Below are 26,901 nucleotides of genomic sequence, written 5' to 3' on the forward strand. Positions count from 1 at the left end.
CTGGAATGCGCCAAGAATCCCTCTAACCTGCAAACACCTCACGCATGTCCATGCCCTCCAGCCAAGCTGATCATTTGCCTTTTAGGCCTCCGCGAGACCCTGCCCTCAGGTCCTCCCCTCCCCTCCCCGGGGCAGGTGTGCACACCAGTCCGGCAGCTTCCATCTGACTCTGCCCTTGGACCTACATTCCCTGTGTGCACTGTGCTTCCTCCACAGCACGCCCCCCGCCCCCCAAACCCAAATGTTGTTACCAAACCCAACCTTTATTGAGAACCAAGACACCAGCTGGCACAGAGGCCCATTTCAGTTCATCAAACATCAGCTGAGGACGGGGGACGGGGCGGCCAGCCCTGAAGTCACTCCCAGGGAGGAACCAGCCCTGGGCAAGGCGCTGTCAGACCTCCAGGGCCTGGCTGGGGTCTCTGGCCGGAATGTGTGAAGGGCTCGTGGGAGAGATGGCAGTGCCCCCAGCGTGGTGTGGATGTGAGCAGCGAGTGAGAGGCAGCTGCTGAGCTGGTGGCATGGGGGGCGGGGGGGGGGGGATGGTCCGCTCTCAGGGGTTGGCAGGGGGCAGGGAGCCCAGCTCAGGCAGCAGCTCGGGGTGGGGGTCCAGGCGGGCCAGGCGGCTCTGCTCTAGGGCGATGGCCTCGGCCGAGTGCTTGCACTTCTCCGAGCCACACTGGCAGGTGAAGTATTTGCTTTTGATGTCCCAGAAGCGGTCGCCATAGTCAAACCTATCAGAGGAGCACAGGAGGCTCGTGGGACCCAGAGCTGACTGCCCAGGCCACGCCAGGGCCTCCTCGGACCCTCTCCCGGAGGGCCCTGCCCCTCTCCCGACAGGCTGGCCCTCCGTGTGCTATGGACCGAGCACCAGCCTGCCTGGAACTTGTCTGAACGCAGGTGCCCGAGTCCCACCCCACACTTAGCGAAGCCGGACTCTCTGTGAGCTCAGGCCTATTTAGCACGCCCTCCAGGGACACTGCTGGACGCCACGCTGAGCTCAGCTCCAGGGCATGCTTGCATCCTGGGAGCTCTCCTCAGCTCCGAGGCCGGCCCGCCTCACCCCAGCTCCTCGCCCACCCCGGGCCGAGCCCGGCCTCACCCCAGCTCCTCCCCGGTGCGGATGTCCCGGGAACTGAAGAAGGCGATGCGTGGAAACCGCAGGTCTTGGTGCAGCATGAAGACCCGGACAGGGATGATGTTGGGGTCACACAGGTGGTTGATGAACCGGCTGATGTTGCCGTAGTAACGGGCATCGATGCAGTACACCTCTCCATCCTGAGGGGAGGGCGGCACTCTTCAGTGCCAGGCCACGGCCCCCCTGCCCCAGGTTTCCATGTGCGGACTGGGAGGAGGGGACAGCGGGACCTCCTGCCCACCTTGTTGTCTAAGTCGAAGAGATAAGAATCATCCTCTCTCACGTCAGCCTCGGCATCGGAGATCAGCTCCCCGACATACCTGTGGGCGGGGCGGGGCTTCTGAAGGTGGGCAGGGTGGTGGAGCCAGCCCAGCCGTGTCTCCCCACAACCCCACGGGCCCCCCTTCACTGTCAGACGCCCCGCACGAAGCTGGGACCTGCGTGGGACCCGAGGCCGCGTGGGCCGGAGGACGGGGCTTCACCTGGGAGGGAGGAGGTGGTGGCCCCTCGGGGCAGGATCAGGAGGACGCACATGGGACACTGGCATGGGAGGTCCCCACTGGAGAGTTGCAATAGGCAAGTGTGGGGTGGGGGGAGGTGAAGGGATGGACCCAGGCTCTGGGTTTGGGGTGAGCCTGTGGCAGCTGGCTTGGGTGGGACACTTCCGGTTTAGACACTGGGAGGTTTGTGGGCGTGGCTGATGGCAGGGGTGTCACGGCTGCAGGAGTGGATGAAGCTGCAGGAGCGGAGGGGTGGAGGGGAGAAGGGCGGCACTGGGAGAATCTGCCAGGGACCGAGGCCGAGGCCCAGGGAGCAGGGTGGGTGCAGAGGGGTGAGGGCAAAGGCAGGTGCAGGCAGGATGAGCAATGAGCGATGGTGGGGAAACTGAGGCCCAGGAAGAACGGCTGCTTGCTTGAGGAGTTGAGAGATGATATGACAGAAAACAGGTCGTGGGTTGGATCCCTGGCCCTGGTCAGGGCGCATGCAGGAGGCAACCAATCAATGTGTCTCTCTCATGTCAGTGTTTCTCTCTCTCTCCTCTCCCTCCCTCCCTTCCATTCTAAAAACCAACGGAAAAATATCTTTGGATGAACAACCACCGCACAAACGAAAGGCAGGGAGAGGGCCGTGAGGCTGGGAAGTGGGGATGTGGGCGGTGGTGACGGGCAGCCCTGTGGTCTGGGCAGAGTGGGGCCGGCGGGGCGCGTGGCTGCGGGATGGGAGCAGAGCCGCTGGCTGAGATGGGATGGCGAGAAGAGGGGGACCTGTCAGGGAGGAGGCAGGGAGGGCAGAAGAGGCAGCAGTGGCCCTGGGCCCACCCTCGGCCCTGCCCACTCACTCGCAGATGAAGGTTCCTTGGGGGATGGTGTGCAGGGCGCGGACCCCCCAGCCCATCTTGGCTGTTCGGTAGAGCTGCAGGCGAACCCTGGGGATGGGAGAGAGAGGGATGCTGGGTGCATGGGAGACAGTGCGTGTGTGTGCGTGTGCGTGTGCGTGTGCGCATGCAGGGCCAGGGCCTCACTTGATGCCGCTCTGCACCACCCGGTTCTTGCAGTTCCTCCAGCAGGAGCAGGCCTGGTTACACTCGAAGATCAGCGGGGGCTCGATCTTGTTAAATTCCTGGAGCAGCCGCCCGTCCTGGGGAGGGCGAGAGGGCGTGGTTTCTGTGTGGTCCCACCTCAGCTGCCCAGGTCCCCCGAGACCCCACAGAAAAATCCTCCCCTGGCCTCAACCCAGTCAGTAGACAGGGAGCCAGACTAGGGGACACCACATATGCTCTGAGGTCAGAGGACTGGACCCCAAGTCCCCGCCCCTTGATCTGCATGTGTCGGGCCAGGCCCCTCTGTCTTAGCAGCATCCCAGGAGTTCCAGGTCTGCCCTGCCCTCTGCCGGCCGCCCCAGGGTCGGAGGTGAGGGACAGGGCGAGGTGCGTACCTTGTCGTACCAGCAGCGAATGCTGAGCTGGCCGCACAGGCAGTTGGAGCTGGAGCAGTCGTCCACACAGGTGCAGTGCTGCGGGGAGGCAGGGTGAGCTCGGCCGGAATCAGCCCTGCCCAGCTCCCGGGCGCCTGCCCCACTGCTGCCCCTTCTCTAGGGCTCATGTTTTAGAATCAAGATGCTGCTGGAGGTTTGTCCCGGGGCTACCCTGAGCCTGAGACCCGGTGTGAGTCCTGGCGAGAGGACGTCTCCAGGGGACGGGGCCCAGGAGCCCCGGCCCTCACCTGCAGGTGGGTGATGTTGCGGTCAATGTTCATGGTGGAAGTCTCGCAGTTCTCCGAGATGTACTTGTAATCCTCGGGGCACGGCTCCCCGTCCACACCGTTGACGCAGGGAATGGGCACGTTCTCATAGCCCCGAGCCACGTCCCTGGCAAAGGGAGAGGGTGAGGGCTCCCTGGGTGCGAGGGGAGGGCTGGGCGGTCCCTGGGGCGGGACGAGGGCATGGGGAGTGAAGTTGCCAGATAAAATGCAGGGCGTCCAGTTAAATTCGGATTTTAGATAAACAAGAAATAACTGTCTGGTATAGGTATGTCCCAAATGCTGCATGGGATACTTTTACATTAAAAAAAAGTTATCAACTGTTCATCTGATATTCAGATTGGACTGGCTATCCTCTATTTTTATTTGCTATATTTGGCAGTCCTAGCAGGGAGACCCGAAGGTGGCCCTTGGGATTCTATGGGCCCTGGGGAGGGCTTTGGTGCAGGGGGCACGGGGAGGGCTAGGGTGCAGAGGGCACGGGGAGGCCTAGGGTACAGAGGGCTAGGGTGCAGGGGGCACGGGGAGGCCTAGGGTACAGGGGGCCGGGGGAGGGCTATGGTGCAGGGGGCCCGGGGAGGGCTAGGGGGCAGGGGTCTGGGGAGGCCTAGGGTGCAGGGGGCCTGGGGAGGGCTAGGGTGCAGGGGGCCCGGGGAGGGCTAGGGTGCAGGGGGCACGGGGAGGGCTAGGGGGCAGGGGGCACGGGGAGGCCTAGGGTGCAGGGGGCACGGGGAGGGCTAGGGGGCAGGGGGCACGGGGAGGGCTAGGGGGCAGGGGTCTGGGGAGGGCTAGGGTACAGGGGGCCTGGGGAGGGCTAGGGTGCAGGGGCCTGGGGAGGGCTAGGGTGCAGGGGGCACGGGGAGGCCTAGGGTGCAGAGGGCTAGGGTGCAGGGGGCACGGGGAGGCCTAGGGTACAGGGGGCCTGGGGAGGGCTAGGGTGCAGGGGGCCCGGGGAGGGCTAGGGTGCAGGGGGCACGGGGAGGGCTAGGGTGCAGGGGTCTGGGGAGGCCTAGGGTGCAGGGGGCCGGGGGAGGGCTAGGGTGCAGGGGGCCCGGGGAGGGCTAGGGTGCAGGGGGCACGGGGAAGGCTAGGGGGCAGGGGGCACGGGGAGGGCTAGGGGGCAGGGGGCACGGGGAAGGCTAGGGGGCAGGGGGCACGGGGAGGGCTAGGGGGCAGGGGTCTGGGGAGGGCTAGGGTGCAGGGGGCACGGGGAGGGCTAGGGGGCAGGGGGCTAGGGTGCAGGGGGCACGGGGAGGCCTAGGGTACAGGGGGCCGGGGGAGGGCTAGGGTGCAGGGGGCCCGGGGAGGGCTAGGGTGCAGAGGGCACGGGGAGGCCTAGGGTGCAGAGGGCTAGGGTGCAGGGGGCACGGGGAGGCCTAGGGTACAGGGGGCCGGGGGAGGGCTAGGGTGCAGGGGGCCCGGGGAGGGCTATGGTGCAGGGGGCACGGGGAGGGCTAGGGTGCAGGGGTCTGGGGAGGCCTAGGGTGCAGGGGGCCGGGGGAGGGCTAGGGTGCAGGGGGCCCGGGGAGGGCTAGGGTGCAGGGGGCACGGGGAAGGCTAGGGGGCAGGGGGCACGGGGAGGGCTAGGGGGCAGGGGGCACGGGGAAGGCTAGGGGGCAGGGGGCACGAGGAGGGCTAGGGGGCAGGGGTCTGGGGAGGGCTAGGGTGCAGGGGGCACGGGGAGGGCTAGGGTGCAGGGGGCACGGGGAGGGCTAGGGGGCAGGGGGCACGGGGAGGGCTAGGGGGCAGGGGTCTGGGGAGGGCTAGGGTACAGGGGGCCTGGGGAGGGCTAGGGTGCAGGGGGCACGGGGAAGGCTAGGGGGCAGGGGGCACGGGGAGGGCTAGGGTGCAGGGGTCTGGGGAGGGCTAGGGGGCAGGGGGCCTGGGGAGGGCTAGGGGGCAGGGGGCCTGGGGAGGGCTAGGGGGCAGGGCCGTTCGGGGATGGAGCCCGCACTCACCGGCAGATGATCTTCTCGGTGCGGATGGCCCGGTTGCCCACGCCGAGCCGCAGCTTGCGGTTGAGCTGGAGCGCGAACCACACGTCCGAGCGCTCGGGAGTCAGGTCCCACGCAGTGTCCCCCTCCTTGTTGCGCAGCTCAGGGTTCGCTCCACGCGACAGGAACAGCCTGGGAGGGAGAGGACGCCGTAGGCGGGGCTTCCGGAGGTGGGGGGGTCGGGGGGGTGGCAGGCGGGGCTCACAGCACACAGTCGTGGTAGCTCTCCCGGGCTGCGATGTGCAGGGGCGTGTCCCCGTGGTAGTTGACGGCGTGGAGGTCGCAGCGGGCGTTGAGGAGGACCTCGGCGATGGCGGCACTGCCGGTGAAGGAGGCCCAGTGCAGGCAGATGTTCTCCTCCTGGGGAGCCCGGCAGTGAGGCCCTGAACCCCACCTCACTCTGGCCAGGGTCTGGGCCAGCCCCAACTCCCCACCAACAGCCAAACTCCTGCTCACGTTGTCTGTGAGGGTGACGTCGGCGCCGCGCGTCAGCAGCATGCGGATCACCTCGATGTGCTTGTGCTCCGCGGCCCAGATGATGGGCGTCCACCCCCCGCTGTCCTGTGGGTGGGAGGGAGAGGGGGGGAGGGCTGGGGGCAGGCCACTGAGCCCAACCATCCAGAGCAGTACTTTTTCTCTTTTTTTAAAATTTGTATTTCCTAGGTCTGCTGACTCAGAAGTCCTAGATGCAGGAACCAGCAGCGACGGCCGCCCCGTGGCACAGACTGCAGTGTGCCAATGCCCGGGGGCCAGGACGCTCTGAGGCTGCTGGGCCACGCCGGAGGCCACGGGAGCCAACTCCAGGGGCTCCTTCCGACAAAGGATGACTCGAGAAGATAAGAGAGTGAAACATGTCTACCATGTGAAAAACGAAGCGTTCATAAAGAATCGCACTGAGCCCTAGCTGGTGTGGCTCAGTGGGTAAAGCATCGGCCTGTGGACTGAAAGGTTCCAGGTTCGATTCCGGTCAAAGACATGTGCCCAGGTTGCGGGCTCGATCCCCAGTGGGGGGTGTGCAGGAGGCAGCTGATCAATGATTCTCTCTCATCATTGATGTTTCTATCTCTCTCTCCCTCTCCCTTCCTCTGATTAAAAAATAATAAAAAAATTTTAAAAAATCGCACTGACACCTCAGAGATTAAGGCAGCAACTCAGTACTCAGTGATAAAGAGAAGAAGCAAGAAAGAGACGCAAATGAGGGAGAAAGGTGGGGACAGCTGGAGCAACACGGGTTGTGGGAGGGTCAGAGGGGAGCGAGTGGAAAGGGGCTGCAGCCCAAGGCTGAGCCTGGGACCCCGGGGCGGCGCCGGGCCTGACCTGGGCGTTCACGTCCACCTGCCCTGTGCTGAGCAGCAGGCTGACCATCTCCAAGTTCCCGATCTTAGCTGCGTGGTGGAGGCAGGTGGAGCCGTCCTCCTCCTGGGGAGACGGGCAGGTGAGTCCTCGGCGGCCCCTCTCACCCCCGCCCGCCCGGCCCGCGGCCCCTCTCACCCCCCCCCGCCCGCCCGGCCCGCGGCGCACCTTGCTGTAGACACACCCGCCGCGCTGCACCATGTAGCGGGCCACCTCCAGGTGGTTGTTCACCACGGCCTCCATCAGCGGCGTCCGCTGCTGCTTGTCCACGGCGTTGATGTTGGCTCCAGCCTGCAAGGAGGGGCATGTGGCTGGCACAGGGCGGGCGGGCAGGGGTCCGAGGCCTGGGGGGGGGGGGAAGGTGCGGGGGCGGCCGTGCTGACCTGCAGCAGCACGTGGCAGATCTCCACGGAGCCCTTCTGGGCGGCCGCGTGCAGGGGTGTGCGCTTGCTCTGCTGGTCGCTCTGGAAGTTGGGGTCCAGGTTGTCCACTGCGGGGAGAGCCCGCCATACGGGAGAAGGGGGGACACGTGTTGAGCGAGCGCGGGGCGGCACCTGCCCCAGGAAGGCTTCTAGGGCACGTGTCAGAGTAGGGAGCCAGGCACCAGCTCGGCCCCAGTCGAAGCGGCCCTCCCCCCCCCCCCCCCCCCCGCTCCCCCGCTCCGTGCTGCCGGCCTGAGGCACCTCGGCGAGGACGCAGGCTTCCCCGCACCCCTGGCCAGCCCGGCGCTGGGCGCAGTGGAGCTTTGCTCCCTGGGGGGGGTGCGCACATACTCACACAGCATCAGGACCACCTTCTGCAGCTCGCCCTGCTTCACGGACAGGTACAACTGCCGGGGGTGGAAGCGGAGCTTCTTCCGCCTGCCAAGGTGGGGCTCAGACTCCAGCAGCGGCCTCACCACCGACGGCCCCCCAGCCCCCCCAGCCCGTGCGGACAGCAGCGCCCACTCACCGCTCCGACTCCTGGATGACCAGGGCCTTTTCCAGGGCCTCCCGGCCTGGCCCAGGTGGCAGCCCCACGGCCGAGAGGCAGCCCCCACTGGGCAGGGGCAGGGAGGGCCCCGAGCTGTCGATGGTGTCAGCCACGGGGTCGCAGGGTGTACGCCGGGGCTCCCCCTGCCCGCGCATCCGGGCGCTGTGGGAGCAGGGGCTGATGTCACAGGGGCGACGGGGAGCGACAGGGAACAGACGGGGGAGGGGAGGCCAGTACCTGGGCTGGGAGGTATCCGCTCTCCCAGGGGCATCCTGGGCCAGGGGCGGGGGCGCGGGGGCCGCAGGGCCAGCCGGCGGGGTCACTCCGTCCCCGCGGGGGATGGTCACCTCCTGAGCCTCGGATGCATCCTCCCCACAGTGGGGACAGAAGACCATGCCGTTCATCTGGGACACACAGGCCTTGTGGAAGCGATGGGCCACACGGAAGTCGGGGTGGCACTCCAGGAAGGTGCCCTGGGGCAGGGAAACAGCGGGTGAGGCCATGGAGCCCCCGGGGGCGCTGCCCGCCCGCCCCACGCCCACTCACCACAGTGCAGAAGTAGCCGCAGCCCGGGCAGCAGTGGTGCTTGACCATGCGGGCCCGGTGCGCCTCGCAGAGCACCATCAGGGCCACGCGGCTCGAGGGCCTCATGGTCTCCCGCTTGAGGATGGCGGCGTTGCAGCCCGACAGCTGTGGGCAGGGAGGGTGGGCGAGAAGAGGTGAGGCTGGGCCCCGTAGCCCTCCTCCGCCCTCCCCACCTCCCCGCCCTCCCCACCTCCGCCCACCTCTCTGCCCTCCCCACCTCCCCGCCCTCCGCCCACCTCTCCACCCACCTCTCTGCCCACCTCTCCACCCACCTCTCTGCCCTCCCCACCCTCCGCCCACCTCTCCACCCACCTCCCCGCCCTCCCCACCTCCCCGCCCTCCGCCCACCTCTCTGCCCACCTCTCCACCCACCTCTCCGCCCACCTCTCCGCCCTCCGCCCACCTCCCCACCCACCTCTCCGCCCTCCCCACCTCCCCGCCCACCTCTCCACCCTCCACCCACCTCTCCGCCCACCTCTCCGCCCTCCTCCTACCTCTCCACCCTCCTCTCTGCCCTCCACCTACCTCTCCACCCTCCAACCCTCCTCTCCGCCCTCCGCCTACCTCTCCGCCCACCTCTCCACCCTCCAACCCTCCTCTCCGCCCTCCGCCCACCTCTCCACCCTCCACCCCGCCTACCTCTCCGCCCTCCACCCTCCACCCCACCTACCTCCCCGCCCTCCTCCCACCTCTCCGCCCTCCACCCTCCTCCTACCTCTCCACCCTCTTCTCTGCCCTCCCCTCCACCCTCCAACCCTCCTCTCCGCCCTCCACCCTCCTCTCCGCCCTCCGCCTACCTCTCCACCCACCTCTCCGCCCTCCGCCCACCTCTCCACCCTCCTCTCCGCCCTCCGCCCACCTCTCCGTCCACGCTCTCCGTGGCCATGCACTTGTGCCCCGCTCTTTCGCTGATGCGGTCGATCTTGGGCGCCTCCATGCGGCAGCTGCACAGCGGCAGCTCCTCCAGCCCGCGCTCCGTCTCCAGTGAAGATGTATCGTTGGACACCCCTTGGACAGAGGAGAAAGGGAGCTGAGGGAGGCCCTGCCCCTCACCCACCGGGACCCCTGGCGGGGCCGTTTGCCCCCCACCCTGCCTGCCTTCCCCTCCATGCTCCGGAACCCCCAAAGCCTGGCCATGAACACCCTGGCTCCAGTGGGGTCCCCCTCCTCCCCTTTCCCTCCAGTCCTGACGGTGCCCCCTAGCGGCTCCCTATCCCAGCAATTGGCAATTACCAGCGTGGTTGGGGGAGAGGGTCCCCTCGCTGGGCAGCTCCAGGGACCCCAGAGGGACCTCCATGTACTCACTGGGGCCTGAGGAGCCCACACCATTCACTCCTGACACAGAGACAGAGAGAGTGAGAGTGCGAGCTCACAGGCGCCTAGATGTGTGGGTACATGCGTGAGCGTGTGCTCGTGCACGCTCTCTGGGGCCGGGAGGGGGGCTGACGGAGGGCACCCCAAAGCAGAGGAGCCTCCTCACCTCGTGGCTCCTTGGCCCGTGGAGGCTCCCGCTTCCGCCGTTTCCGGGACGGCTTCACCCAGGGGCTGTCCTTCCGCCATTTCTTCTTGGCTTTCCTCCGGCCGCTGGAGCCACTCTGGGAGGAGGGAGCGTCAGCGGGCCCGGCCCCCCTGGGACACTCGGGCCTCGGGCCCCACAGCCTCCGGCTCTCACCTTGTCAGACTGATTGCCAGACTCCTCGTCTTCCTCCTCCTCCTCCTCCTCCTCTTCTTCTTCCTCCTCCTCTTCCTCCTCCTCCTCACTCAGTTGTTCAGCCAGAGCTTCAACCTCAGACTGGACCAGGGCAAAGTGGGGCTGAGGAAACAGTGACCCCGGGCCACACTCTCCCGTGGGGGGACATGGGAGAGGCGGAGCAGGCCATACCCAGCCACCGCCACCACCCAGGATGGCTCTCTCCTGGGGCGGGGCTTACAGGGAAGGAGTTAAAGAGCCGGATAAAGAGAAAGGATGTAGAATGTCACACAGCAACAAAAAGCAAGGTGCAGTGTTAGGTGCAACAACACGTGTGAATCTTGGCACAGAGGCGCCCAAGAAAATATTAAGTGAAACAAAAACAACAACAAATTAAAAATGGCAGCCGAGTAGGAGGATGCGGCATGGACATGCTCCCAGGAACAAGCTGGAATTAGAACTGAAATACGGAAAGGATTCCTGAATAGATCCCTGAATAATCAACGGAAAACTCGCAGGAGAGAACCCTGACACCCAAGGACTGAAGGTGGAGACGCAGATACTGGTAGGAGGGGTGGAGGCGGGAAAGGGCTGGCTGGGTTCCCACAGATGGCAACCGAAGTCCCGGAGAGATATCTCAGCTGTGGGGGTGCCACTGAGAACTCTGGAGTCTAATCCCCAAGCTGGGCCCCCCAGCAGAGAGCACCAAACTGAGGAGGGTACCCACATAACATCTGGCTGTGAAAAGCAGTGGGGTGCTGTCTGCCAGGGAGTGGCCTCTTAAAGGGCCAACGCACAAAATTCCCTGTGGAGCCACCCACCTTGTGCTCTGGCAGTGGGAGGGTGAAGTGGACTGGAGCTGTGAGAGCAGAACCCAGGACTGGGGACCCGGGGATGGAGCTCAGAAGGCAGACACCCCAAGTTTCCTGGGCTGAGTCATTCCCTCCTGCAGCGGAGGACATCTTTCCCACATAGATATCTGCCTTGCCTGGGGGAAGACAGGTGACACACTCTATTGGAAAACACCTTGCCCTGAGGCCACTTAAGAGACTAAAAATGACAATTAACCTCCAGGCAGAAGCAACCGCCCCACCCTGTTGAAAAAACTCTCGCCACACCTATGGACGATTGCCTGGGGCAATTCAAGTCAGAATCCTATTAGTCTATAGACAGAGGCGGTCTCTGGAGGCTTTGAGTCTTTGCCTGATCCAAATAGTCAGAAACAGCCTTTAACACTGTCCTGCAATAGAGATTGAGAGATATAGAGGATCTACCTAATACAGAGCACAAACCCAAACAGACAACAAAAATGAGGAAACAAAGAAACAACCCCCAAATGAAAGAACTAGGGAATTCTCCAGAAGAAGAGACAAATGACGCAGAAATAAGAAATTTACCTGACTTAGAGTTCAGAGTAATGATGGTAAAAATGCTCAACAGCATGAAAAAAGATATAATAACTATGAAAAAAGAACAGTCTGAGATAAAAAATGACATAATACTAATAAAGAATACATTGGGAGGAATACACAGCAGATTAGGGGAAGCTGAGGATGGAATCAGTGAATTAGAAGACAGAGTTGAAAATATCACTCAATCAGATAACCAAAAAGAAAAAACAATAAAAAAACAGGAGGACAGCTTAAGGGACCTGTGGGACAATGTGAAACATAACAATATTAGAATAACAGTGTGCCAGAAGAGGCAGAAAGAGAGAAAGGAATAGGGAAGGTTTTTGAAGAAATAATGGCAGAAAACTTCCCTAACTTGGTAAAGGAAAAAGTCACACAAGTTCAGGAGGCACAGAGAACCCAACACAAGAAGAACCCAAACAGACCCATGCCCAGACACATCATAGTTAAAATGCCAAAAATTAAAGACAAAGAGAGAATCTTAAAGGCAGCAAGAGAAAAGAAAAATGTTACCTACAAAGGAGTTCCCATAAGGCTGACACCTGATTTCTCATTAGAAACTCTACAGGCCAGAAGGAAATGGCATGAAGTACTCAAAGTAAAGGAAAGCAAGGATCTGAAAACAAGATTACGATATCCAGCAAGTCTATCATTCAAAATAGACTGTGAAATAAAGAGCTTCCCAGACAAAAAAAGGCTAAAGGAGTTCATCACCACCAAGCCAGCATTACAAGAAATGCTAAAGGGAATGCTGTAAGGGATGGCTGCGAAGAAGAAACAGAGAGAGAAACCTAGCCATACAGAATTAAAATGGCAATAAGTAATTACCTATCAATATTAACCCTAAATGTAAATGGATTAAATGCTCCAATCAAAAGGTGTAGGGTAGGATACAAAAACATGACCCAACTATATGCTGTCTACAAGAGACCCACCTCAAAACAAAAGACACACACAGGATCAGAGTGAAGGGATGGAAAAAATTTTTCCATGCAAACGGAAAAGAAAACAAAGCTGGAGTAGTAATTCTCCATATCTGACAAATTAGACTTCAAAGCAAAGGCCATAAGAAGAGACAAAAAGGGCACTTTATAATACTAAAGGGACCAATCCAACAAGAGGATGTAACCCTGGTAAACATATATGCACCAAATATAGGAGCACCTAAATATATAAAAAAAACTTCTAGAGGACTTTAACAGAGAGATAGACAACAATACAGTTATAGTAGGGACTTTTAACACCCCAATGACTTCACTGGACAGATCTTCCAGACAAAAACTTAACAAGGAAACAGAGACTCTAAAGAACACACTGGACCAGATGGATTTAATTGACATTTATAGAATATTTCATCCCAAAGCTGCAGAATATATATTCTTCTCAAGTGTACATGGATAATTCACAAAGATAGACCACATGTTAGGACACAAAACAAGTTGCTACAAGTTCAAGAAGATTGAAATCATATCAAGCATCTTCACAGATCACAGTGGAATGAAATTAGAAATCAACTACAAAAAAAAAAAAAAAGAAAAAAAGAAAAAAAAATCAACTACAGTAAACACACCCCAAAACATTCAAACACATGGAGGCTAAATAGCATGTTATTAAACAATGAATGGGTTACCAACAAGATCAAGAAAGAAATCGAAAACTTCCTGGAAACAAATGAAAATGAACACACAACAACCCAAAATCTCTGGGACACAGCAAAAGCAGTCCTGAGAGGGAAGTTCATAGCACTACAGGTCTACCTCAAAAAGTAAGAAAAATCAGCAATAAACTAACCCTACAACATAAAGAACTAGAAAGAGAACAAGAAAAGTCCAGAGTAAGTATAAGGAAGGAAATAATAAAGATTAGAGCAGAAATAAATGACATAGAGACTTAAAAAACAAAACAAAACACACACAAAAATCAATGAAACCAAGAGCTGGTTCTTTGAAAGGATAAACAAAACTGATAAACCATTAGCCACACTCATCAAGAAACAAAGAGAGAGGATAAATAAATAAAATCAGAAAGGAAAGTGGAGAAGTAACCACGGACACCACAGATATACAAAAGATTGTAAGAAAATACTATGAACAACTATATGCCAACAAGCTGGACAATGTGGATGAAATGGACAAATTCCTAGTAAAATGCAATATCCCAAAACTGAATCAGGAAGGATAAAAAAACCTGAATAGGCCAATAACAACCAATGAAATAGAAGCAGTAATCAAAAACTCCCACCAAACAAAAGCCCAGGTCCAGATGGCTTCACAGGGGAATTTTTCCAAACATTCCAAGAAGAACTAACACCTATCCTCCTCAAACTATTTCAGAAAATCCAAGAGAAAGGAACACTTCCATCCCTCTGGCAGCCCGGGAGTCCTCAGGGGATGTCCGACTGACGGCTTAGGCCTACTTCCCAAGCCCACTGCCCATGGGGAGTGGACCTAAGCCGCAGTTGGACATCCTTAGCGCTGCCGAGGAGGCGGGAGAAGCTCCTGCCACTGCCCCTGTGCAGCCGACAGCCCGGCTTGTGGCTGAGCTGAGCTCCCCCTATGGGAGCTTACTGACCAGCAGGGGGCAGCTCCTGTGTTGAGCACCTGCCCCCTGGTGGTCAGCGCACATCATAGCGACAGGTCGTTCCGCCTTAGGGTCAATTTGCATATTACCCTTTTATTACATAGGCTTTTTTTAACACCCATTTTGATAAAAACTCTCAACATGATAAAGGCCATATATGACAAACTTATAGCCAACATCATACTCAATGGGCAAAAACTAAAACCATTTCCCTAAAAACAGGAACAAGACAGGGATGCCCACTCTCACTACTCCTGTTTGACATAGTACTGGAAGTGCTAGCCCTAGTGATCAGACAAGAAGAAGAAATAAGAGGCATCCAAATTGGAAAAGAAGAAGTAAAATTGTCATTATTTGCAGATAACATGATATTGTACATAGAAAACCCCAAAGACTCCATCAAAAAACTACTAGACTTAATAAATGAATTCAGTAATGTAGCAGGATACAAAATTAACACCCAGAAATCTATGGCTTTTTTATACACCAATAATGAACTCACAGAAAGAGAAACTAAAAAAAAAAAAAAACCCAAACATTTACCATTGCACCAAAAAAATTATACCTAGGAATAAACTTAACTAAGGAGGTAAAAGACCTGTACTCGGAAAACTACAGGACGTTGAAAAAAGAGATAGAGGAAGACATAAAAAATGGAAGAATACATTGTGTTCATGGATTGGTAGAATCAACATCATTAAATGTCCATACTACCCAAAGTAATCTATAGATTTAATGCAATCCCCTTCATGATACCAACAGAATATTTCACAAACCTAGAAACAAACTCTCCAAAAATTCATCTGGAATAAAAAAAAAAGACCCCAAATAGCTGCAGCAATCCTGAGAAAGAAGAACAAAGTAGGAGGGATGACAATACCAGATATGCTCAATTAATATTTGACAAAGGAGGCAAGAGCATACAATGGAGTCAAGATAATCTTTTCAATAAACGGTGTTGGGAAAATTGGACAGATACATGCAAAAAAATGAAACTAGACCACCAACTTACACCATACACAAAAATAAACTCAAAATGGATCAAGGACTTAAACATAAGACAGGAAGCCATAAAAATCTTAGAAGAATCCATAGGCAGCAAAATAGCAGATACAGCTCCTAGGGCAATGGAAACTAAAGAGAAAATAAACAAATGGGACTACAGCAAAATAAAAAGCTTTTGCACAGCAAAGGAAACCATCAACAAAACAACAAGAGAGCCCACTTCCACTCCCTCTAAATATCAATGGAAAAAACATCCTCAGGTGAGGATTAACAAAAAAACACAGACATCCTACTGAATGGAAGAAGATATTTGCCAATGATACATCTGATAAGGGGTCAATATCCAAAATCTATAAAAAAATAACTGAACATCAAAAAAACAAAAAACAAAAAATCCCCAAACAATCCAATTAAAAATGGGTAAAGGACCTGAATAGACACTTATCCAAAGAGGACATACAGATGGCCAAGAGACACATGAAAAAATGCTCAGCATCACTAACCAGCAGGGAAATGCACATTAAGATCACAGTGCGATATGACCTCACACTTGATAGAATGGCTGCCATCAATAAATCAACAAGTTCTGGTGAGGATGTGGGGAAAGGGAACCTTCGCGGACTGTTTTGGGGAATGCAAATTGGTGAAACCACTGTGGAAAACAGTATGAAGTTTCCTCAAAAATTAAAAATAGAACTACCATATGACCCAGCAATTCCACTTCCGGGTATTTATCCAATGAAACCCAAAACACGAATTCCAATACATATATGTACCCCTATGTTCACTGGAATGTTATTTAGAACTAGAGGCCTGGTGCACGAATTTGTGCATGGATGGGGTCTGGCTGGTCCGCCCAATCGGGCTGGGCTGGGGGGTGGGGGAGAAGGGGATGCGGGAGGTTGGTGGGCCAGCCCCGCCCCCTGGTCGAAATCTGGTAGAACTCTCGGTCGAGGGGACAATTTGCACATTACCCTTTTATTATTTAGAATAGGCAAGATATGGAAGCAACCTAAGTGTCCACCAAGAGACAAGTGGAAAAGAAGACGTGGTACATATATACAATGGAATACCACTCAGCTGTAAAGAGTGAAATCTTGCCATCTACAGCATGGATGGACCTAGAGGGTATTATGCTGAGGAAAATAAGTTGGAGAAAGACAAATGCCATGATTTCACTTATATGTGATTTAACTAAAAAACAAAATAAATGAAGCAGAAACAAACTCAAAGATACAGAGAACATTTTGATGGTTGCCAGATGGGAGGGGGGTTTGGGGGGGAGGCTGGGTGAAAAAGGGGAAGGGATTAAGAAGTACAAGTTGCGTCCTTGCTGGTTTGGCTCAGTGGATAGAGCATCGACCTGCAGACTGAAGGGTCCTAGGTTCGATTCCGGTCAAGGGCATGTACCTCGGTTGCAGGCTCCTCCCCAGCCTGGGAGGCAACCAATCAATGTGTTTCTCTTACATCAATATTTCTCTCTGTTTTTCCCTCTCTCTCCTCACTCTCTCTAAAAATCAATGGAAAAATATTCTCAGGTGAGGATTAAAAAAAAGAAAAAGAAGTACAAATTACCAGTTATAAAAAGTCATGAGGGTGTAAAATACAGCACAGGGAACATAGTCAATAATATTGTAATAACTATGTATGGTGTGAGATGTGTAATAGACTTATTGGGTGATCACTTTGTAAGGTATATAAATGTTTAATCACTATGTTGCATACCCAAAACCAATATATTGTATGTCTACTGTTACTGAAAAATAAAATTAGTTTAAAAAATGAGCTGTGTTGCAACAGCAAAGATGGACCTAAAGGGTATTATCCTAAGTGAAATAAGTCAGAGAAATACCATAGGATTTCACCTGTACATGGAATCTAAAGAACAATAGAACCAAAACAGAAACAGACAGATACAGAAAGCTGATGGCTGCCAGAGGGGAGGTGTGGGGGGTGGGTGGGGGTGAGGGCCTGGGTGAAAAGCTGAAGGGATGGAGAAGTACAGATCTGTAGTTACAAAACAGTCATGGGGTGGGGGGCGGAGAGGGGGCTGCCCTGGCCAGTGCGCTCAGAGGTTAGAGTGCCCGACCACCGACCACCGAAGGGTCTTGGGTTCAATCCCCGGCCCCAGTTGGGCACATGAGGGAAGCGACCAATCGATGTGTCTCTCTCACATTGACGTTTCTCTCTCTCTCCCTCTTACTGTCTCTAAAAATCAATGGAAAAATATCCTCGGGTGAGGATTAACAACAATAACAGAGAGTCACAAGGGTGTCAAGTACAGCATAGGGAATCTAGTCAATAATATTGTGATGACTGAGTACGGGGCCAGGCGGGAACTGGAAGTATCAGGGGGGAACTCTTTGTAAAGTATATGATTGTCTAACCACTACTAATATTGGCCCTGACCAGCGTGACTCAGTTGGCTGGGTGTCGGGGCAGGTGACAGGGGGCGTTCAGGAGGCAGCCCATGTTGATGTTTCTCTCTCACATTCCCTTTCCCGTCCTCTCTCTAAAATTCAATAAAAACAAACAAAAACCCTAAATAATGTTGAATGTAAAAAAATTAATTAAAAAAAGAAAAAAGTCCGCTATATATTGATGGTTACATGGGGCTCACTCTTGTCTTCTTTCTTTCTTCATTATTATTATTTTTTAATCCTAACCTGAGGATATTATTCCATTGATTTTTAGAGAGAGTGGAAGAGAGAGGGAAAGACAGAGAAATATCGATGTGAGAGAAACAGCAATTGGTTGCCTCCTGCATGTGCCCCGACCATGGCCTGGGGGAGCCTACATGCCCTTGACCGGAATCGAACCCGGGACCCTTCAGTCCGAAGCTCTATCCACTGAGACAAACTGGTGAGGGCCACTCTTGTATTCTTTTATGTATACAGTTGGTTCTTGAACAACACTGGAATTAGGGGTGCAGTAAAAAAAAAATCTATGTATAACTTTGATTCCCCCCAAAATTAACTAATAGCCTACTGTTGAACAGAAGCCTTACCAGTAACATAAACAGCTGGTTAACACATATTTTGTATGTTATATGTAATACATATTGTATTCTTACCATCAAGTCTGCTGGAAAAAATAAGTCATAAGGAAACGAAAATACATTTATGGTATTTATTGGGGAAAAAAATCTGTGTATAAGAGGACCCATGAAGGTCAAACCTGTGTTGTTCAAGAACCATCTGTATTTGAAAGTTTCCATGATCAAACATTAAATAAAAAGCAAAACAGGTAAGATAAGAATGATAGTCACAGGCAAACGTAGGAGATAAACCAAAACAAGAGCAAAGGAATAAACACCCAAACAAACAACAAATAAATCATAACATGGACGTGGTCCCTGTGGGAGGGTCGGGTGGGAGGGGTGCAGCACACAGGGCAGTCAGTTATAGAGAGCACGGGGCAACGCATTAGTAGGTGCTAAAAAGGAAAGAGTGAAAAAGGGGGGGCAGGACTGACTGAAGAGCGAGCCCTGGACGCGGCGCCCTCACCTTGCTGTCCGAGTCCACGCGCTCGTCCACAGAGAAGGAGTCATAGTAGAGGCTGAAGTCGTCCCCCACCACCGTCTCCCACTCCTCCAGGGACCCCGCATTCGCCTTCTCCAGGGCCATCTCTCCTGAGCCCCGGGCAGACCCCAACTCCTCCAACTGGAAAAGGATGAGAGCGCCTGAAGCTGCCGGCACCCCCCAGCCCACTTCCCCAGGCTGGGACACAGCCCTCGTGTGGGGCTCCCCTGCAGCAGCCCCCGCAGGAGAGGCCTGTGCCCGCCTCGCCCTGCTCACCAGGCCGCCTCCGGAGTTCAGCTTCCTCCTTTTGGCCACATCTGGAAGGAGAGAAGACAGGGGCCAGGCTTGCACTCTGAACTCTCAGCACAGGCCTCGAGCCGCAGGTGGGCGGGCGGGACTGACCTGAGGCCACCGTCCCCAGGGGGTGCACGTCGTCACTCATGCGGAAATGCTGTACTTCAGGGGGCCGCTTCTCGGGGACGGGGGGCTGGGGACCGAGACGGAGCACACTTAGGGTCAGGAGCGGCTATGGTTTGGCCTGGACTAGTCTGGAGCCCCAAATGGGGGTGGGGCGGTAAGCCACACCCTCAAAAATGCCATCCACAGCTGCAGGAACCAGATGGGCTCTGAGGAGAACTGCTGTCTCCCGAGCACACCCCACACCCAACCCTCACTTGTTTCTTCGAGTGTGCAGCGGGCCCGCTTCCCATTTCACAGATGAGAAAACAAAGGTTAAGGCCTCGACCAAAGCTACTCTAACCACACGCAGAACTGAATGCTACCAACACCCTGAAAACCGCTGCCACAGGCTTGAGCGACTCCGGGGCCTGTCATTCCCGAGGCCAACGGGAGCACAAGCCTTACAATGGAGCAGGGGCAGTGTCTCTGGGAGGAGGATTCCCTGGCGCTTGCTCTGAGCTGAAGAGACAGAGGGGCTGAAGTTTCCTCACACCATCATTGTCTTAAGAGTAACTAGGACATTAACCACAGACATAAGTCTTGAACAGCTGTCTCTCCTACTCGGCCCAGGGCTGTAAACTGCAGGGACCGGTCGGTTCACACACAAGTCCCAGCCCAGAATGTGACACAAAACCGCAGGGGCAAAGCCGTAGGGCTGCGACCCCATCCGAAGCCCTGAGGCGACACAGAAGCCCTCCAGAGGCTGAGCTCTGCACCCCACAGCCCTCCCCGCCTCACCTGTCCATTTCCCGGCTTGGACATGGTTTTCCTGGCTCGGTGGACCTTGGGCTGCCCCTCGGGGCTGGTTGTAGCTGGAGCGGGTTCAGGCCCTGCTGCTGCCCCCTGGGCCCCAGGCATACTCAGCAGCCTCATCGCCAAACTCTGGACCGAGGGGGGTGATTTCCCCGCCCCGGTCATTGACATCTTGGCGCGGCTGGGACAGGCACCCCCTTTGCTGGGGGAAGAGGGGAATGACTTGGTGGCATGGCCTGGAAAACAGCAGGCAGGTAAGCAAGGCAAGATCAGAGGGAAGGCCGAGTCAGAGGATGCCCCACCTCAGCCCCAGCCTCCACCGCCTCTCACCCAGCAGGAGGCGCCCCCCTTGGAGGTCCCCATCGCCCTCAAGATTCTCAGGTTCATCCCCAATGAGTGGGGTGGCTCCTGCAGGGGTGTCGGCCCCCTCGTCGCCAACAGTCACGGTGACAGAGGCTGGGGATGAGGGGCCAGCAGGCTCCAGGGAGTCGGGGTTGGCCTTGGGCAGGGTCTCCTCACTGCGAGGGGTGTCCCCAAAAGAGCCATGAACTGTAAGGGAAGAGAGAAAGTTCGGGGCTACGGGCCAGGGGGCCTGTGCCTGGGGAGGTAATGGTCCGGCGGGGCCGTTTCCGCTTCACTCACCTCGCTCGATGGCTCCTCGGGGCTCCTTGTCCAGCACCAGAGCCCCCATCTCAGCAGGGCCCTCCCCCTGAGAGGCGACACAAGGGACAGGAGGGCTGGTCAGCCCGGTAGGAAGTTGGGGGGCCCAAGACGCCTGGGCCCTGGGAAGAGAGAGCAGGCTCCGGGGCCTACCTCTCCCTCTGTGGGCGCCCCCCCTCCCGCGGCCCCGGCTGCTCGGAGGGGCCGCACGGCCCCTGCCCCGGGCCCGCATCAGCCCCCGGCCTCTCGGCAGACCCCGCATCTCCGGGACGGAGAGGAGAGGAGGGGGAGGGGGCGGGGCCTCCGCGCACCGGCCCCGCCCCCTCCTCCCGGCGGCACGCGCCGCTCCCCCTTTGTCCCCCAGGCCGCGGGGACCCCGGGCACCAACCCCTCCAGCACCCGCTGCCCCCCAGCCCGGCGGACGGCCTCTCGCGCCCCTCGCGCGCGCTCCTGGGGCGCCGGGGCCAGCCGCCCACTCGGGGACGGCCAAAGGCTGCACGCGCGCCCCCGTGCCCACTCCCCCCACCTCCCACCCCCTGGTCCCCTCATCCGCCCCCGATGCTGGCCCTCCGGACGGCTGTAAGTCCCGCCCGGGCCCCCCGGCCCCGTTGCACCCCCGGAGCATTGCACGGGCGCGCGCTTCCCCCGGGCGCGCGCGCGGGCATGCACCCGCCTCTCCCCCTCCCCTTCCGCACCTCGGCGGCCGCCGCTGCAGCTCCCGCCGCCGCCGCCATCGCCGCTGCGCTGGGGCCCAGCCGGCGCGGCCGCCCCGGGTCACGTGGGCCGGGAGGGCGGGCCGGGAAGGGCCTTAAAGGAGCCACCGCGCGCTTTCTGGCCATTTTCCCCGGAGAGCGGCCTCGGCGGAGGCTGCGGGCAGAGGCCTGTGGTTCCTGCTTTCAGCTCCGCGGCGCTGGGGCGGGGAACCACGCGGGCGCGCGGGTCCAGGGGTGGCCTCCCCCGGTTTTGGGTACAAGCGGAGCGCCGGCCTCCGGACCGTGGCTGTATGTCCAACCTGGCCCGCGGTGCTGCTCCCACGTGTAGGTGCTTTCCAGTGTTGGGGTCTGCAGATAGCAGGTTGGGCCTCCGTTTGGGCCTGGCTTCTCTAGAGCACCAAGGGGCGATGGGGACTCGCTGTCCCTCCCCAGCAGGCGGGCGCCTTCCCCTCCCCCAGGCGCCGCGCCTTGGCCTTTGGTTCCCCTGAGCTCCAGGGGCCCTTCGAAGGCTGTGTAACCCGTTTCCTGCGCCTTCGCAGCCCGGCTGGCTCACGCCACCTCTGTAACTTTCTAAATAAACTTCCTTATAATTGGAAAAGAAGGGGGCTATGGGGCGCACAGACTCGGCTGGTTCTAGCGGGCTGCTTCATGTCCCCTTTGGCGGGGGAGAGGTGTCTCTTCCGTTTATATCAGACATCTCGCCCCAACACATGCACTAGGAATCTCCATAAGCCCCCCAGGGCCCCAGAGTCACTACTGTCCGGTGACACTCAAGTAAGTAACCTTTTTTGCCAAACACTTCACAAGCATAGCCAGGCGCTCCGTGCGTCCCAGCCCAGCAGAACGTGGAGTGTGAATATTAGGCCAAGACGGACAACCTCGATAGAACTAGTCAGGGTACCGTCCCTTTAGGTCAGGGGTCCTCAAACTTTTTAAACAGGGGGCCAGCTCACTGTCCCTCAGGCCGTTGGAGGGCCGGACTGTAGTTTAAAAAAAACTATGAACGAATTCCTATGCACACTGCACATATCGTATTTTGAAGTAAAAAAACAAAAGGGCAAAAACACCCGCATGTGGCCCGCGGGCCGTAGTTTGAGGAGGCCTGCTTTAGGTATTACATCTGGTCGAAGTTGGGAAACTGATTTCACAAACAGTATTTGACACAGACAGGTGGTTGGGATGTAGGCCAATTCAAGGCTTTCTGGGAACTGTAGTTGTTTTTGGTTAGGAACTATTCCAGTAGGGCTTTCTGGGAATTGTAGTTTCCGGGGACCTACACTTCCCACCTGGTGGTTTTTAGCTTTCCTTTCCCCAGACCAAACACAGGCTCCTGCTTGCAACTTCGGCGGGCACAGTGATCACACCTGTAGCCCACCCCGGCCTCGGTACCAAACGCCTGCGGAGCAGGTCACGGCTACCACCACCGCCAGTCACAGGCCACTCGTGCTCCAGGTACCTGGCAGGTGTTGAGGGTTAACTGGAAGGGCCCCGGCCAGAGAGCCCACTGGCGACACTCGCCTTCCCTGTCAGGCCTGTCTCGGGCCTGGGACCTGCATGAGTTGTGACCTCTGGGTATTGAGCACACAAGAGGCTGCTGAGGGCGGGAGAGTCATTTACAAGCAGTTGCCAGACAGAGTATAAAGAAAAAAAAAAGATTTTTTTTTTTATTTTGTGGAAAACAAAAGCAAAAAAAAAAACCTAAAACCCCAAACTCCAGAAAAAAATCCTAAAAAATACGTGTTTTTTAAAAAATACTGTATAAGTCTCTACTCCTCTCCCTCCCCCTAAACAGCTCTTCTTGTGTCCTTTCATCTAAGTGCCCTCTCCCCACCCCCTTATTCCCGTTCTTGCTATTGTACCCCACTTCCCGATACTACCCAGGATGCTCTCCCCATTTCTCTTACTGCCACCTTGTTCTTCCTAGAATTTTGGTGAGCCCTGTACCCACAGTCCCATTCCCCAGCATGCAAGACCTGTCCCCCTTCCTTTTCTGGGGTTCAATAATCCTTCCCCCTACCAGTCCCTCTCCCAAGAATCTATTCTAAGCAGGAGCATGTACGGAATCCCTGCCAAATCCCCTCCCCGTTCCCACCCACCCCACCTCAAGAAATGGCAGACCTCTCGCTGGGCAGCTTGGCCAGGAAAAACCCATTTCCAGTCCCTTTGCCTCCTCATTCCGGAGGGCCCGTTCCCTCCCTCCACAGACCATGCACCTCGAAGAGAAGTCCGTCTCTCTGGGGTCCCGTACTCCCTGGGCCTTCTCAAAGAACAACCCTCTCCCTCTCCCCCCTTTTCTTCTGGAGGCAGGCTCTTCTGTCCATGGGATCGTGGGCCCCTCCCTCAGGATGTGTGTGTCTGCTCAGGCTCCCCACCATCCCTGCGTGTCCTCGACCCCCAATTCTCCTGGGCCAGGGGACCCCTTCCCACCGACCCGGAGCCGGGCCAGCGCTAGCGGATGAGGACGTTGATCTCCGCCACGCTGGCCTCCAGCACGTTCTCGGCCGTGGTCTTGCCGTGCTGCTCCTTGAGGTGCCGCCGAATGGCAGGCTTGTGAGCAAAGCGCACGTCGCAGTAGGAGCAGCGGTAGGGCCTGGCTCCGGAGTGCAGGTTGAGGTGGTCGTGCAGCGTGGACTTCTGCGTGAAGCACTTGCCGCAGATGCCACAGGAGTGCGACTTGACGCCGCGGTGCACGTTCATGTGGCGGTTGAGGTTGCTGCTGTGGTTGAACTGCTTGCCGCAGCGCGGGCACATGAAGATGAAGTGCTGCGCCCGCATGTGGAAGACCAGCTTCTCCACGCCCTGGAACACCTCCGGGCACTTGGTGCACTTGATGTTCTTCAGGGAGCTGCCACTGGAGAAGCCCCCGGGCAGGGGCCCCCGGCTGCCCCCCGACCCGAGGCTGCCCCCCGCCCCCCGGGCAGCCATGGCCACTGCTGCTGCCTCCACCAGGCCAGAGGTGGCCCCCACGCTGGCCCGGCCTCCAGGGATCAACAGCAGGCCCTCCCCTTCCGCATCCTCGGACAGGCTGTAGCAAGCTTTCACCACGCCCTGCGGTGGGGCCATGGTGCTGGGGGGCACGCTGCTCTGGGCCAGCTCCCCCAGGTGGCTGCCCACGGCGCCTCCGATGCCCAGACCTCCTCCCAGGCCTCCGGGAGGTTTGAGGCGGTGTGCCACCTCCAGGGCAGACTCCACCTTGACGATGCAGATGTCGGACACATCCTCATCCTCATCCTCATCCTCTTCCTCAGCCTTCAGCTCCAGATCCTCATCCAGCGGGAACTCGAGCTTCACAGGCCGAAGGAGGGGAGGGGGCAGAGGGGGTGGGGGTGGGGGCTTGGGGGCTGGCTTTGGGGTCCTGGCAGGAGGGAGGAGGGATTTGGTGGCACTGACACTGCTCACAAGGCTGGCATCGCTGACCCCATCCTCTTTGAGGCCTATTTTGGGCTCGATGAACTGACTGAGGGCATTCCGGCATTTCTCCACCACATGCTCCATCTGCAGGTAGGAGGCGGCCGTCAGGTAGTTGACGATGTCCCTGACGGCGAATTCCAGGGCGCCCGTGTAGCAGGAGAGCAGCAGGTCGGCCACGATGCGTGCGCTGTGCATGAGCGAGACCTGCAGCTCGGAGCTGGGGTTCAGCAGGAACTGGTCCCGCAGGAAAGGGGAGCAGGCGGCCAGGATGACCTTGTGACCTCGGAACTTGAGGCTGTCGGCCACAATGGTCACGTCGCAGAACCGCTCCTCTGCGCGGAGCTGGTTCATGTTCCGCAGTGTAGCAGCCTCGTGGCCCGGCAGCTGGAAGCGCAGGACTTCCACCCCAGAGGCCATTGTGGCGGGGGGTGGGCAACCCTGGTTGGGAAGGAAACCGGTCAGAGACAAAGGTCTCTGGCTCTCCCCAGACGAGGCTCCAGGCCCCTCGTCCCCATCTTGCCCGGCCCCCCGGCATCACATCTCCCAGTCTTCAGTCCTCAGTTTCCCCAGCCCCGGGGTGGGGGTGGGGGCGCTGTCCCTCCCCGGAGAGGGAGGCGTGGTTCCCGGGGGCGGGGCAGCGGCGTCCATACCCCCAGTCCAACCGCCCGCGAGGATGGGGCGAGCCCGAGCGCCCACGGAAACAGGAGTAGAGGCCTGAGGCTCTGGGCTCCGGGGTGCCCGGGTTGCAGGATCTTCTCACCCCGCCCCCTTTACTCGCTGCCTCCTTCCTCCGCCCCCACTTTGCACGTTTGCACGCGCCTTTCACGTCCTCCCCCCCACCGCCTGCACGCATGGTGCACGCCCCCCCACCCCCCGCTCAGAGCTCCGTGGCACGCCCCGCCAGCCCCAAGACCCTGAGTGCACGCGCCTCTCACCTGGCCCTGGTCCGCGTGCTGTTTTTTTGCCCCCCTACTTCCCCACCCCCCCGGGGCCGCCGGCGCCCCCACACTTGGGCCGGGCCCGGGCAGCGCGCAGGCGCGGGGGTGCACGGGGCGCGCGCGCGGGGCTGGCTCCGCGTGGGCGTCAGGAGGGAGGGGCGGGGGCGGCTCGTGCCGAGTGTTCCAGGCTCCGCGCGCGGCGGCCGCGGCGAGAACTCTGGGAGGAGGAAGAGGGGAGGGAATTAAAGGAGCAGGAGTTCCCCCCTTTCCGACCCCGCTTTCAGCACCGGCCCCCCCACACGGTTAAAGGGCCGGAGGGCCTGGCCTCCCCTTTGGCCGGTATTATTTGTCCGCCAGAGCGGAAATACGCTCCACCCCCCTCGTCCCCGCTCCCCCTCCTCGGTGCCTCCGGGCGCGAAGGCCGGTCTGCGCGTGCGTGCCCACTGCCGCCACGGCCCCGCCGCCGCCCGCCCCGCCCCGCCGCCCGCTGGGCGCCCTCCAGTGCGCGTCCCCGCCCGCCGCGCCCCGTCCCGGGGCTGGTCTCCCGCGGGCGGCGCAGCCACCTGCTGCCAGGGCGGTACCGCTCGGGCCCAGCCGTGCCCAGCGGCGAGTTAGAGCCACGGCCCCAGGCCGCCCTCTCTGAGCGCTGGTCCCTGTGGCCACGCGCTCGTCCCCTGCTGATGGGTGGGCGCACTTCCAGATTCCCCCAACTCCTCTGAAGCTGGTAACCACCCGCCCTGCAGGCCCCACCACCCAGTGCCCTCAGCGTTCCCCCACCCCATGTGTAAAATCCACCATCCTCCCTCCTCTCCATTTGAAAAAATATATATATTTTTATTGATTTCAGAAAGGAAGGGAGAGGGAGAGAGAAACACCAACGATGAGAGAGAATCAACGATGAGAGAGAATCATTGATCGATGAGAGAGAATCATTGATCGGCTGCCTCCCGCACACGCCCTCCACTGGGGATGGAGCTGGCAGCCGGGCATGTGCCCTGACCAGGAACCTTCCCCGGGACCCTTCGGTCTGCAGGTCCGCGCTCTATCCACTGAGCCAAACGGGCTAAGGCTCCCCATTCTTATAGCTGAGCCCAGGCAATGGCCCTCCAGCCTTCCCCTTGAATTGGGGATGCCCTCCCCCATCCATTGCACCCTACTACACAAGTAGCCCTAGAATGTCTACTGCTAATTATGCGGTTACTTACGTTACTAAGATTCCACTATCTTTCATCTTCCCAACTGCAGCCAAATTGACAGGGTCAGAGCTCCACCGCCCTAAACAAGACCTCCCCTAACTCTCCACCGCTGCCTTCCCTTTCTCTGTCACTCCCACACCAGGCATCCCAGCCACAGCTTTTAGTAGCACCTGGAAGAATGGCCCTCCCCAGCTCTCATACCCACACTTCCCCACCCATCCAAGTCCAGTGCGAAGCCCCTGTCTCCTGCCAATTGGATTTAC

General features: G+C 58.1%; 2 protein-coding genes across 7 annotated transcripts; both read right to left on the reverse strand.

Moving 5' to 3' along the window:
- Positions 1 to 250: 250 nt before the first annotated feature.
- EHMT2 (euchromatic histone lysine methyltransferase 2) lies at positions 251 to 21,130 on the reverse strand. Of its 6 annotated transcripts, none has more exons than XM_054722076.1 (28): positions 21,076 to 21,130; positions 20,363 to 20,429; positions 20,051 to 20,269; positions 19,706 to 19,956; positions 18,911 to 18,995; positions 18,785 to 18,825; positions 18,494 to 18,649; positions 9,973 to 10,092; positions 9,781 to 9,895; positions 9,534 to 9,635; positions 9,160 to 9,308; positions 8,262 to 8,405; positions 7,953 to 8,188; positions 7,695 to 7,877; positions 7,521 to 7,603; positions 7,127 to 7,233; positions 6,912 to 7,034; positions 6,708 to 6,809; positions 5,847 to 5,951; positions 5,596 to 5,750; positions 5,355 to 5,522; positions 3,361 to 3,505; positions 3,074 to 3,151; positions 2,661 to 2,776; positions 2,478 to 2,564; positions 1,380 to 1,458; positions 1,103 to 1,278; positions 251 to 734 (listed from the first exon to the last, which is right to left on the reverse strand). In XM_054722076.1, exons 1-28 carry the CDS (start codon positions 21,112 to 21,114, stop codon positions 554 to 556), a joined length of 3,612 nt encoding a protein of 1,203 aa, XP_054578051.1. In that variant the 5' UTR covers positions 21,115 to 21,130; the 3' UTR covers positions 251 to 553. The 6 variants fall into 6 exon arrangements, with proteins under 6 accessions (XP_054578051.1, XP_054578050.1, XP_054578052.1 ...); XM_054722075.1 differs by having other exon boundaries at positions 9,973 to 10,113; XM_054722077.1 differs by lacking the exon at positions 9,534 to 9,635.
- A 2,027-nt stretch (positions 21,131 to 23,157) lies between these two features.
- Positions 23,158 to 25,670, reverse strand: ZBTB12 (zinc finger and BTB domain containing 12). Its single transcript, XM_028133789.2, has 2 exons — positions 25,440 to 25,670; positions 23,158 to 24,942 (listed from the first exon to the last, which is right to left on the reverse strand). Exon 2 carries the CDS (start codon positions 24,919 to 24,921, stop codon positions 23,542 to 23,544), a length of 1,380 nt encoding a protein of 459 aa, XP_027989590.1. The 5' UTR covers positions 24,922 to 24,942; positions 25,440 to 25,670; the 3' UTR covers positions 23,158 to 23,541.
- Positions 25,671 to 26,901: the final 1,231 nt, after the last annotated feature.

The sequence above is a fragment of the Eptesicus fuscus genome, chromosome 10 (assembly GCF_027574615.1).
Source record: "Eptesicus fuscus isolate TK198812 chromosome 10, DD_ASM_mEF_20220401, whole genome shotgun sequence".
In the NCBI taxonomy this organism is placed as follows: domain Eukaryota; kingdom Metazoa; phylum Chordata; class Mammalia; order Chiroptera; family Vespertilionidae; genus Eptesicus; species Eptesicus fuscus.